Below are 14511 nucleotides of genomic sequence, written 5' to 3'. Positions count from 1 at the left end.
TACGATAATCCGAACATGGGCCGATATACGTTGTCACCCTATAATAATTATTACATATTACTTTTGAGTTGGGCCATATAATTGACACATATGGTGGAAGATCCGCGTATAAACTCTTGCAAAATCAGCAAGTCTTCTTTAAGATATAGGTATCCGTCTGAATATTAAAACATGTCAAAGATAACCCCACATGTGCATATTGGACAAATATTTTACTTTTTCATATGCATTATGCTTTCATCCCTTGTAGACATATTTGACTCGCCTTAAATTTAACAGATAACCCGTCTTAAATGAGAATTTACCTTCTCCTTTAAGACGGATATATCCGGTTCTAACATTAAAACGGGTCAAATATCATCCCACATGTGCGTATAAGACAAATTTATAAATTTTTCTATACATTCTACTTTTATTTATTATAACTTTATGACCGTCTTAAAACAAATATACTCGTCTAAAATAAAAAAAATGCGTAAAAATATACCATACATTTTAATGTACCAATTTAGCCCATATAAAAAACCCACGCCTTGCCCCATAGGCCATAAAAATACATCTACGGATCTACCCAATTTGTCCTAGTAAAATCATTGTTTCATCTCAATTCTCCCATAGGCCCATACTCCCATATTACGCCATTTAGCCGCTCTTTCCAATTCACTCAGAATACAGTATAAAATATTTGATCTTCATGCATGAAGGTAGATTATAAGGATTTCAACGAAAAATATGGATAAATCTTATTGAAGGCAATTAAAGACGATAGTCCTACATTTCTAATTGATATATTTGTATATGTATATTTTATGTTACCACGTTTTTTGGGTCATTTTTGTCTTTCTAGGAAATTAGTTTATTTTGCGTTTTATTAAGTTTAATATTTTTTCCACTTTTAAATAATTTATATGTTTTTTTTCTCATTTCATTCAAATTAACATATTTTCTTATTTTGAACTTTATATAAAAAATTATTTTTTGTTTACCCATAATTTTTCTGTCCGCCAAAAAAACTTTTGTGAATTCTTTTCCTTTTTTGCATTTTTTTGTTACTAGTTTAAGTTTATTTTTTTCAATAGTAGTAGTATACTATTGATATTTATTGTTATCATTATTAGTATTCTCAATTGATTGAATTTTTTTCCAGCAGTTGATTTTTTTTATTCAGTATATTATGATGAATTTAATAATAAATGTGGAGAGTTAGTTATAATAGGAGTAATTGTTAATCAATTTGCAATTCACGTCAGTCATATTTTCTCTATCTTGTATAAAATGTCATTTAATCCCATCATATTCTTATTTTTATGGCTTATCATTCGATCATCACATTACACTATTAATTAATGACATAAAATAAATAAATAATAACTATCATATTTTGAGTATTAATTAGATTTAGTGTTTTAGGTAAATAAAAAAAGATTCATAGAAAGTGGGGAAAGTGGGTAATGTGGTGGAGCCTTATGTAAAGAAAACAAAAACAAAATTGAACTTTCAACCACAAGCTCACACGTTAGCTCTGTGGTTGTTCGTTTAATATATAGGATGTATTAATTATTGAGTGATTGAAAGTCTATTATGCATTTATGCATATAAAAAACACTATTTAACTAAAGTCAGCAAATTTAGCAACCAATAAATAAAGAATAACTAGTTTTAAACCCGTGCAGAAATTGCACGGGGTGCTTCTAAAATTTTAATATTAAAAGTAGATTAATTTATCAGGTGTATGAATAAGATCAAAATAAATATAAGCATGAAGTGAAACTCGTCTTGTTTTTCATCTCGTTTCAATCAATATACTCTCTCAACCTAATTTTTATTGTCCCTCTTTTCTATTTTGGGAGCATTTAAGGATAATTGGTGATTATATAGATGTGTATAAGTTTATATCATATTATTAAGTCAAATTTGTTTAAAAATTTAGTCAATTAAGAGATTATTAAATCTAGCCCTAATATTTAGATGTATGGGTGAATGTGTTCTATTTTTTTTAAATAAATTTATTTACCACAAATCAACATTTGAACATATAGTGTCACAAATTAAATTAAATTAAATTATTAAGAATGCATACTATTCAAAATAATTAGAATAGGTTATATATAAGACATGGATTTTTAATTTCTCTTTTTTTTTTCATTTTCTATTATTAATATTTACGCAAAAAAATATATACAGGGTATAATATATGGTTTTATTTTTAATTTTAACTGATTGAGACTATAAAAGACAAAAGATAAGAGAGTAATTTGGAAAGAGAGTAATTAAACATGAAATGAACATGGAGGACCCCACATTTAGAGGAAAAAAGTGTGTTTTTTAATTCCCTAAAAAGTAGAAGCCAATAAAAAGTGGCTAAATAACTTGGCTTTTATTACTACTAGGTAGTATCCCGCGCTTCGCGCGGCCTGTATTAATATTTTATTATTATAATTGAAGAAAAATAATATAATTCATACATGATCTTTAATATTTTTACTTATAAATAAAAATAAATTAATTTTTCTCAAATTAATATTTTACTAGTTTTAAACCCGTGCAAATTGCACGGGTTGTTGTTTCAGTGTTGTTATTATTAAGGTTTTTTATGAGACGGTGTTTCAATAGTGTTTATATAAGACATCTCACATGATAGAATATTTACCAATTTAATTTTTTTTGTTAGTTTCTAATGTAGTTAATGACATGTCTATCAGAGATGTCGCATGAGACGATCTCAAAAACCTTATCAACATGTAGAATGTTATATTCTTGTATTAGGACATGTGATGGGGCATATTCTGCACCCGCTGACCGAGTCAACATATTGAGCAAGGTCAAAGCTAAAAGACAGCAAGTCAACGTATTAACAGCCTAACCGACAAAGCCTGTCGGCCTGTCACTTGGGTCTCGGTCTCGGCAACTAGCCGGCCGAGAGGCATATCCGCGTACTCACATCCGGTCCCCTCCGCATGGAGTCAACCAGGCCTGCCGTCTCGGCATGTGTCCCTCGGCCGAGGGTAAGATAGTCTTTCCACCTGCTAGACACTTGGCCACTTGGCCACTACGTGACAAAAGGTGAAAGTCTATAAATACTCCACTTCTCTCATTGAGAAAAGGATCCCGAAAATCATCTTAATCTGGTATAAACTCCCTTATCTCTCTACAATATACTTTGCCAAGTTAACACACAACTTATCTCTTTAAGTTTACTGACTTGAGCGTCGGAGTGAGTACGCTCGGTACCAAGCCGAACCCTCAGTTTGTTCATCTTTACAGGAGAGAGCGAAAGGAAGAGACAATCAACGACGTCATTCTACAAGCTTAAGTGGTCATAATCCTGCTCCGGAATTACACCCGGAACAACATGTTTAGATTGAGTGTTACCATCTCCACAATTAATAGTTATACCATCTTATATACTCGTATAATATACTTGTTATATAAATAGTTTTAAAAATATGTTATATGTCGTGAAATTTCGTTAAATATATTTGGTAGAAAATTATAAAGTATATACATACTCTTATTAGATGTTGTGAAATTTCGTTAACTAAATTTATTTTTTAGCATGGGGCTGGCCCATTCATATTTCATAATATAGGTTAACCCAATTTATGAATGTATATTATGGTTTTGTTTGGCAAAACATTTCAGGTAGCTATTTGTCCATAATTTCATCTACCTGACTTTTTGCAAGTGTTTGGTAAGTACGTAATTTGACCAAATAAGCTAACAGAAATGAAATGATATCTCAGGTAGCATTTGAGAAATGAAGTACTTCAAATGAGTTATCTTGCATTTTTTTATCTCTTTAATCTATAATATTAAAGAATTATCATATCCTTTTACGTTATTTTACCAAAACTCAGTTACCTTTTCAGCTAGTTTGGCAAACACTTTTTTTTATATAATCAGCTATCTTATTCACTGCTAATTTTCATCTACCTTAGCAGTTAACTTTTTAAGTTCCAGTTAACTTTTCAGATTTCAGCTACACCTAGCTACTCGCTTATACATGTCAAGACTTCACCCGTCCTCGTAAACCGACCTGGTTTTTTAGGGTTAAAGATCTGTTAATCTTCACTTGCAGTTCGATTGACTCTATTTCAGGGTTGAAACTCAACCAACCCGGGTTCGGTCATTGGGCCAAAGAAATTCACGATTATTTGTAATCTTAATATTAACACTCTTTTTTATTTTTCTATGTTTTTCCCAATTGTTTTTTCACAATCTCCAATATGGAGCTTTGACTATATTTTCCGACATGTATTGTTACTTTTTTTCGTCAAAATAATATTTCATGAAAGATAATTTGATAATAAATGTAAATATTTTAATTGGATTTATTAATAATTTTTATTTTCCAGTATATTTACGATAAAATTTATTTCATCTTTATAATAAGTGCGTTAATAAAAGTACAATAACTAATGAATATAATTATATTGTTAATATTAAATGTGATGGCTTGAAATATGGACTCGTATTCTAACCTTGATACGACCTGTGACCGACTCGCTTAAAAGGCTAATCTCAACGACCCTCATTTATACGATTAAGTAATGACTTAATAACTAAGTCCACAACATCCTTCGCTTATAAACACGGCCTCATATAAATTGGGCTCCTCCCAAGTCCCAATAGAACCCTACATAGTACTTGTAAATTGGAATCAGCTCTCCTTTTGATTGTTTCACTTTAGCGCCGCGCCAAAACTCCCTCTCACCTACCTCTCAAGTCTCAATCTATATCATTCTATCTCACTAAATATCATGTCAAATACACACAATAATCCTGGTTCATTCTACTCTCAATCGTCTCATAAATCTAGCTTTTTTTCAATCTCAATCTCATTTTCCTAAAAACTATGAGTGAAGGAACTGCATTCTTCCAGGATGAAACGTTCCCCAATTCTGAGATCGGGCAGTCCCCCACCGGCCGATTCACTGAACCGGCGTATGGGATGCCAAAAGAGCCAGAAACACCGCTGCCTACCGGCCAAGTCACTGTCATGGGACATGTGTTCGATGCGGCCAAATTGAAGCTATTCCTGGACCTGATGGGTAGTACGCCGATCACCCCTGTCACGACGACGGTGACGGCAGTGCACCCACAGGTGACATGGGCCCATAAAGTGACTCCGAACAACTTGTCTGGAGCGATACAAGGAGCTGGCCATGCTAGGACGCCGGCAGAGCCCGTGGTGCCAGTGGCAGACCTAAGTCCTTTCCCCACTCGCGGGAGGACAGCGTCGCCGCGGCAACAACGAGGCCACCCCCGAAGGAATGAAAGAAGTCCGACTCACCAAAGTCGGACAACAAGAAGCCCTTCCCGCCAGAGGGAGAGAAGCCGGACTAAGGTTGCGAGGAGCCGATCGCCGCGTGTCATTCGACACGTGGTTAGGCAGCCCCTCAGTGCCTATGTCCTCGAAGTCCCTGTGCCGACTAAACTGAAGCTGCCGCCCCTATCATACAAAGGGGATAGCGACCCAACCGACCATGCAGAGGCTTTCGAGTCGTACATGTCGGTATGAGAGCAGCCTGATGAGGTGTGGTGCCGAGTCTTCCCAACCACCCTCCATGGGATGGCCTAGAGTTGGTACAAGGGGCTACCTAATGGCTCGGTATACTGTTATGCCGATCTGAGGGACAATTTCATACCCTAGTATGCTTGCAACAAGAGAAGGGCCGTGGAAACATCAGATCTCCTCACTATCCGACAGGGGGAGGACGAGTCCCTCCGAAGCTATGTAAAGAGATTCGACGCAAAAGTTCAGCAGATCCGTGAGCTGAACACCGAACTAGCGGCCTTCGCACTGATGAAAGGCCTCCCGAAAGGCGAGTTCAAAAACGAGCTGATCAAGTGTGAAGACCTCAACCTAGACTCCGCCAGAAAGATGGCCGACCGAGTCGTAAAAATGGAGGACTATCACAAAACCTGGGTAGGCCACAGTGAAGCTGGGCACCCAGAGAGGAAGAGCCGCCGGGACAACGTAGATGAAGGACGCCGTGACAGGAATAGGTCACGGCCCGAGAGATTTAACAGAAATGACACTCGGCGGGCGCGGGGAGTTCGGGACCGTACAACCGAGCGGTACAGGTCTCACCCCCCTGGTCGCCTCTCCAGCCGAGGTCTTCACCCTGAGCAAGAATGATGGGCAGAAGTGGGCAAGGCCCTCAAGGCGAGGGGGGACGGTGATGCAAGCCAGTTTTGCGAATACCACGGCCACACCGGCCACAAAACTGACAACTGCCGACATCTGAGGAACGCCATCGAAGAGCTGATCCGAAAGGGGAGCCTCAGCAAATATGTAGCTGGAGGCCCAGGAGCAAGCGCCGATGGGGCGAATAGAAAATCAGTATTCCAACGAATGGGAGTGATCCAGGTTGTCATCGGGGGAAACGAGAACGGTGGGTCAGCTAATGGGCACAAATGGCACCAGAATGAGTTGTACCAAGCCATCAACTTTGTGCCCAAAACAGCGATCCCCGCTTCCACAATCCCCGATATAACCATCGGAAAGAAGGACTACGAAGGAGTCGTCGCCCCACACAGCGACCCGCTTGTAGTCCCCCTAGATATAGCCAACCACTTGGTCAAAAGGTGCCTGATTGACACAGGCGCCTACACAAACATCATGTTCAGGGAGTGCTTTCTTAATCTCGGTCGAAGATTGGAGACCGAGCCCGCGCTAACCCGCTATCTGACTTCTCCGGGGCCGGCCTCGTACCCACAGGGTCAATCGATCGGGGCCGGTGATGTTCGGCCAAGCGGACGCGGCTAAGAATGTTTTATCTGAGTTCGTGGTTATTGATGGTTCGTCTGCCTACAATGTTCTCATAGGTCGAGTCACTTTGAGCGAGGCCGATGCAGTGATGTCCATCCGAAGCCTGACATTGATGTACGTCTCGGACCGGGGGGAAGCACAAAAGCTCGTCTCAAAGAACGAGAGATACGAAATATTCAACATCCAAGTGTCTGCCAGGGGGTGCAACATGCAATCCCTCAAAGTGGCGAAGAAGTCGGAGAAAGGGAAGAACCCATCCTTGCAGCAGGAGGGTGATCCGATGAACACTAACGTCGGCATGGTCGAAGGAGCCGAGACCGAGGAAGTGGAAATTGACCCAGGACGCACCGTAACTGTCGGTGTCGGCCTGGAGCCAAAATTCAGAGCCGATCTCCTAGACCTACTGAGGAAGAACAAAGATGTCTTCGCATTCTCAGCCGCCGAGATGCCAGGCGTGAGCCGGGAGGTGATTGTTCACAAGCTGAACGTACTCTCCACCGCTCGCCCTGTCAAGCAGAAGATGAGGAACTCCTCGGCCGAGAAGGATGAGGCCATCAAAGCTGAAGTAGACAAGTTATTAACGGCGGGCTTTATCATGCCTTGTACTTACCCTGAGTGGCTAGCAAATGTTGTAATGGTGAGGAAGTCATCAGGGGAGTGGAGGATGTGTGTTGATTTTACCAATCTTAATATAGCGTGCCCTAAAGATTGCTATCCCTTGCCTCTAATAGATAGTTTAATTGACGCCACGGCAGGCTACACTATGCTAAGCCTGCTAGACGCCTTCTCAGGGTATCATCAGGTATTCATGGCCGAAGAAGACATGCCTAAGTGCGCATTCATCACCGGTAACGGCACATACATGTATAAAATGATGCCGTTCGGTTTGAAGAACGCTGGCGCAACCTACACTAGGTTGGTGGACAAAGTGTTTCAAGATCAAAAAGGGCGAAACATCGAGGCTTACGTCGGCGATGCTATTGTAAAAAGCAAGTCTGACAGCGAGCACTTGGCCGATTTGAGCGAAACATTTTGTTCACTAAGGAAATATAAGATGAAGCTTAACCCAATGAAATGCAACTTCGGTGTCTGGGCCGACAAGTTCCTCTGCGTGCTTGTCAGCGCCAGGGGAATTGATGCCAATCCAGAGAAAGTCCAAGCAATACTAGACCTACCGGAGCCGAGAAATCGAAAAGAGTTTATGATGCTGACCGGAAGGATGGTGGCTCTCGCCCGTTTCATCTCTCGGTCGGCCGACAAGAGCACTCCGTTCTTTAAAGTGCTGAAAGGGAATAAAAACTTTAGCTGGGGGGAGGAACAGAGCACGGCTTTCAAGCAACTGAAAGCCCACCTTCTGACACTACCGACCCTGTCCAGGCCGACGCTGGGAGAGACACTATATCAATTAGAAATGTTGGACTATCGTCTTTAATTGCCTGCAATAAGTTTCATACATATTTTTCTTTGAAATCCTTATAATCTACCTTCATGCATGAAGATCAAATATTTTATACTATATTCCGAGTGAATTGGAAAGAGCGGCTAAATGGCGTAATATGGGAGTATGGGCCTATGTGAGAATTGAGATGAAACAAGGATTTTACTAGGACAAATTGGGTAGATCTGTAAATGTATTTATATGGGGCAAGGCGTGGGTTTTTTATATGGGCTAAATTGGTACATTAAAATGTATGGTTTATTTTTACTCAATTTTTTTTTTATTTTAGACGAGTATATTTGTTTTAAGACGGTCATAAAGTTATAATAAATAAAAGTAGAATGTATAGAAAAATTTATAAATTTGTCTTATACGCACATGTGGGATGATATTTGACCCGTTTTAATGTTAGAACCGGATATATCCGTCTTAAAGGAGAAGGTAAATTCTCATTTAAGATGGGTTATCTGTTAAATTTAAGGCGAGTCAAATATATCTACAAGGGATGAAAGCATAATGCATATGGAAAAGTAAAAATTTGTCCAATATGCACATGTGGGGTTATATTTGACATGTTTTAATATTCAGACGGATACCTATGTCTTAAAGAAGACTTGCTCATTTTGCAAGAGTTTATACGCGGATCTTACACCATATGTGTAAATTATATAGCCCAACTCAAAAGTAATATGTAATAATTATTATCGGGTGATAACGTATATCGGCCCATGTTCGGATTATCGTATATAACCTAAAACGTATATTTTCCACAAATAGGATTATACATCCAGTTGTACCATAAACATTGTACAACCAAGGTATAAGAATCCGAGATTATATGTATTTTTTCTGAGCTAATTCAAAGTTCATGTTTTTAATTAATGTGTAAATGGATTCAATACTTTCAAATAAAACTCATATAATTTAACATAAAGCTCGGATAGTTTATCACAAAGCTCAGATTCTACCTCGTACAACATATACAATTGGTTGTATAATCCATGAATTGTATATTTTCACAAGCTCATAAATAGCATGGGTCAACAAAAATATACAATACAGTTTTCTTATAAGTATACGAAATGGTATCCAACTTTAATTATATGAGTTTTTGTACATTTAATACGGGTTTATAAACAAAAGCATATTAAACACGTATCAGCAAAGAAACCATATCGAAACAATTTTTTATTAATAGCGAACCCGTGCAATTTGCACGGGTTTAAAACTAGTTATCATACAAACGTAAACCCAGCCATATTGTTTGATTTTTGGATGGGGATTTGTATGAACTTCCTTTATTTTAATAGTGTTCTTTTATCACAAATAATTGGATACGGCGGTTTTATATAAATTTATTGTAAAACGAGTTATTTAATACGGAGTAAGTATTTTTACACTGATATGGTATGCTTCAATCCGTCTTACATTAATTTTACGTAGAACCGTCTTATGCAAATTTAATTGGAGTATATTTTCTTTTGTTACAATTTTTTAATCAACGGAATGACACATACGAATAGATATTTTAGGCCTCCATGCGCAATGGGTACTTATTTGACACACTAATACATTGAAACTCCCTAGGTGGCTATGTGGTACGTGACACACTATTATAGCAATAATACGCATTGTTGTAGCCTAGAGAAAATACTTGCATCAAAATTAGAAAAAGAAAAAAAATAAGAATAAACTAAGCAAAGCAGAAAAAGAAATTATTAGATAAAAGGTCACTTTAGCAATAAATCAATGTAGACAAATAGAAATTGAAGATCCATATAAATCGATACGCCACACGAGTAAATAAGATAAGTAATTTTGATATTTAGCCAATTACAGGTTATACTACGTATATATTTATTTTTAGACAAAAGTACGAAATGAATACTTGATCTTTATGGGTTGATTAACAAACATTATAAAATTAGACAAAATACGGGTTAATTAATAAGAAAAAATCATCACTTTGTTCAACTTCTTTTTTTTTGGTGACAAAGAAATCCGCAGCCGCTTCATTTGGTGCGCATTGGGTAAACCCTCGGGTATATGCGATAGCCTGTAAATCACGTATACTAAGTTCAACTTCATTTAGTTTAGTTCAGTTTACTTCAGTTAGTTCTATTAAACAAGTTAGCATGCTAAATTCAATTCCGTCCTATTAAGTTCTTCAATTAAATTTAGTTTAGTCCACTTTATTTCATTAATTAATTTAAGTTAAATTTGATTCAAGTTCATCAAATTCAGTTCAATTCAACTCCAATAAGTTCAGTTCCACCACTAAATCGAGTTAGGTTCAACTTAGCTTTATTAAGTTCAGTTTAATTTACTTCAATTCAATTTAGTTCCGTTTACTTAAGTTACATGAAGCTAATTTAACTTACATTAATAAAACTTATTATGTTAAATTAAGTTAAGTTAACTTCGTGGATATTATTTAAAAGATTTTACTTGGTGGCCTGTGCATCGCACGGGCATTAAATCTAGTATATAATTAAAGGAAGTTTTTTTCGAGCGATTATAGAGCTTCCAAGTTTTCAAAACTATCTAAGCTATACTTTTATTTATTTATTTATTTATAGATAATCATCAAGATGTAAATTAATTACATATTGGAGAAGAACAAATTTTATCACATCATGATCACAAGCAACTGTATGGAAATTGTAAAGCTAATAAAATTGTATAACGGTTTATCTTTTTATGCGAGCTAAATTGTTAAGAATTTAGGACTATCTATAATATGTTACTATATAAACCCAATGATCGTGAATATCTATCATTAACCTTTTGTTTTTGGTAGAATGCAAGGAAATATTATATCATCACCGAGCAATCATTACATCGTCTCTTACAATTTTCTATATGACAGGCTTACATACAAGCTTACATCATATAAAACCTTCCATCTCTCACAATTGTAGCCAATGTAAGGATATGAAATCCCTCCACCTGCTATTACAACGATTTTTAATCACATTTTTAATTCGTCCTACTACATATTCAGGCCTAAACAAGGCATTGTTCAGCCTGCAATGGTTCCTCATCCACCAGATATTATAGAAAGCAGCAACCATAATGGCAGCTAAGATGTCACCCTCAATCTGGGACTGAAATTTTTTTGTGCTCCACCAATCCTCTATGTTTGTTGTAGGCAGTTGAATCTTATACCAAGAGAGTAAATGAAGACACCGATTACTATAGGGACATTGAAAAAAGAGATGAGAATGAGTCTCCTTATCAGTCCCACACAGATCACACCCTTCCTCTATACTACCAAACATACTACACAACCTGTCTTTTGTTAACAATCTTTGCCTCATAGCTAACCACCCTATGAAATAGTGCTTAGGGAGGTTAACAGAATTCCAAATCCCCGAGTGCCAAGAAACATCAGGGTTATCCCCTCTGAGCCACTTGTATCCTTTGGCCACAGTGTAGATCCCATCCTCATCAAGCCACCAGGTACCAGTATATCCAGAGAGCATTTGATTTTTACATCTGCATATGCTTCTCAATGACCAGCTAGCCCCAGTATTTGGTTCATATGTTTGCCAGTCTGTTTGTTTTATATAGATGCTATGAACCCACTTGACCCACAGATGATCCTTCTTTTGCATAATCCACCAGACATATTTCCCCATTGTAGCTCTGTTCCATAAGGTGATATCAGTAATCCCTAGACCTCCTTGCTTCTTAGGATAACAGGCACTCTCCCAGGAAACCAGAGAAGGAGCTTTGGCATGAATGTCCCCTTGCCAAAAGAAATTCCTACAAATGCCCTCAATTTTCTTCAGCATACTGGAGGAGAGAATAAAAATTCTGGCCCAGTATAAATGGAGAGTACTTAGGATAGATTTAATAAGTACTAGTCTAACTGCATAAGAGAGTTTCCTAGCACCCAAAGCCCTAATCCTATCCACAACCTTTTCAACCAGAATATTACATTCCAAAACCGAGAGTTTTCTGGGAGCAATTGGGATCCCCAGATATTTGAAAGGAAGAGACCCAACTTTCAGACCTGCAAGATCAGCAATCTCCTGCAGTAAACCCTAAATCAACCCATTGCCATAAATGCTTGATTTAATAGCATTCATTTTCAGTCCTGAGGCAGCTGAAAATGTAGCAAAAGCACGAAGCATCAGAATCATAGATCCCTATCCCCTCTAAAAAACAGTAACAAATTATCTGCAAAGCACAGATGAGAAAGTTTGGTGTTCCTGCAAAGGGGATGATATTTAAACTCCTCATACTCCTGAACCACATTCAACACTCTAGTTAAGTACTCCATGCACACTGTAAAGAGCAAGGGGGATAATGGGTCCTCTTGTCTTAACCCCCTATGTCCCTTGAAAAACCCAAAAATTTCTCCATTAAGAGAGAGAGAGAGTAATGTGATGTGGATACACATTCCATAATCATTTTAGTAAATCTATTAGGGAAATTGAGAGCCTGCATCATCTCCTCAAGGAAACTCCATTCTAGAGATTCATAAGCTTTTTGAAGGTCCAGCTTCATGATAACTCTAGGAGAGCAAGATGATCTGTTGTACAACTTGGTCAAGTCTTGGCAAATTAAAATATTTTCCACTATATCCCTACCTCTGATAAAAGCACTCTGATTCTGACTAATCACCTCAGGTATGACCTCCCCAAGCCCGTTGCAGAGCACTTTTGAGATAGCTTTGTATATTACATTGCAACAGGAGATCATTAACCTTTCAATATCTCCATTCCTTTTATATTAATCAGAAACAAATTGAACATGAGCTTAATTTATGTTGTGAACTTGTTATGCACGTTTCCTTTAATTTGTTACACCCAATATACTTTTACACTATGAAATTTAATTATATGTTTTATTTTTTATTATTTTTCAGGAGACAGGAAGAAAGGATTTGGATAATCGCAACATCAATAATAAGATTAATATTTCTTTTATCATTGTATCAGTGTTATTGATGGTAAGTTGACAAATATACGTATATACTATTATTACTTTCGTTGGTTTCATACGTGTAACATAAATTAATATATGAAAAAGAATATTGAGTGTGTAGGATCAAATTGTTCATCAAAGACATTTCGAAAATAGAAAGGTAAATAATTGACTGAGTATTTATTACTTTAATTGATTTATTTGATTGCTGAATTTACTTAAAACGATGAAAATATCGTCCGAAATGGTTAAAAGTAATTTTTTTTGAAGCCGCATTAAAAATTTGCTCTTTTGAGCTCCCACATTTTTTCGAAATCACTGGTAGCGTATGAGTTTGATTAGAGTTAAAATTTTTGTATACAATCAATATAAAACTTCAAATGATTAAGTGCTTCTTCATGATAATACTTATTAGTTTCATTAAGATGCTAAACATATATACTCCATGTTAGTGTTGGGTAAATATCCTACAGAAATAAAAATTATCTTACTCTGAATTTAAATTTATCAATACAAATTTGACGAATATAATGGTAATTTTATGAACTATAAGTGCCCTTAGTCCTGACTCCTAAAGTCGTCATGAAAGATAAGTTATTTGTTCTTCACAGCTTTGTTTTAATTATTAGTATCTGCACTTCAATAGACCAAAACGATTTCTGCAACTCTCTCACATTATTTTATTATCAAACAATTCATATGAGATGTTATAAACTAAAAAAGACGGGTGAAAAAAAAGTATGGATGGACTTACAATTTGAAGGAATAAGGGAGCACAATACATGAAATAAAACACGTACGAATATATAGTGATTAAAATTAAAGGGGTGCTGAACTTAGTATGTTACATCAAAGGGCTAAAATTCAAGGTATTAATCTGAATGACTGCCCCTCTCAGTATTTCTTTGCTAAAATTGCAAAGAGAAAGCAACGGAGTATTGTGGGTTGCATTTTGAATCATCATGGCATTATTGTTCAAGGTGTTGATAATGTTAACCAAGCTTTTGTGGACTATTATAAGGATCTTCTGGGTACTCCACATACTATTCAGAGTTTTGACCATGAGCTGGTTACTAATGGAGCCTGTATCAGTTCTGATGATCATCACCTTTTGTGTGCTCCTGTTACTGCTCTGGAAGTTAGGAAAGCCCTCTTCTCCATTGGCAACAACAAGAGCCCAGGGCATGATGGGTTCTCTTCAGGGTTTTTCAAGTCCGCGTGGGACATTGTTGGGAAGGATTTAACTTTAGCTGTTCAGTCCTTCTTCAAAACTGGTAAGCTAGTAAAACAGGCTAATATTACTGTCCTTACCCTTATTCCTAAGAAAGATGTCGTGTCCTCTGTCAAGGATTTTCGACCCATT

General features: G+C 36.9%; 1 protein-coding gene across 1 annotated transcript; it reads right to left on the bottom strand.

The window, feature by feature from the left end:
• Window positions 1-11122: 11122 nt before the first annotated feature.
• LOC141632786 (uncharacterized) lies at window positions 11123-12923 on the bottom strand. The gene is made up of 2 exons (XM_074445298.1): window positions 12618-12923; window positions 11123-12262 (listed from the first exon to the last, which is right to left on the bottom strand). Exons 1-2 carry the CDS (start codon window positions 12921-12923, stop codon window positions 11123-11125), a joined length of 1446 nt encoding a protein of 481 aa, XP_074301399.1.
• Between the last annotated feature and the right edge of the window lie 1588 nt (window positions 12924-14511).

This window comes from Silene latifolia, chromosome Y (genome assembly GCF_048544455.1).
Source record: "Silene latifolia isolate original U9 population chromosome Y, ASM4854445v1, whole genome shotgun sequence".
Taxonomy (NCBI): domain Eukaryota; kingdom Viridiplantae; phylum Streptophyta; class Magnoliopsida; order Caryophyllales; family Caryophyllaceae; genus Silene; species Silene latifolia.
Note: the sequence above shows the minus strand (reverse complement) of the source record. Positions and strands in the feature narration are given on the sequence as shown.

Bases quoted from the DNA above. Each gene is read 5' to 3' on its own strand.
- LOC141632786 (XM_074445298.1), bottom strand. From the start codon at position 12,923: ATGATCTCCTGTTGCAATGTAATATACAAAGCTATCTCAAAAGTGCTC. The intron at 12,263-12,617 runs GTATCCACATCA...GGGTTGATTTAG, and splicing joins CTAAAATGATTATGGAATGT to GGTTTACTGCAGGAGATTGC.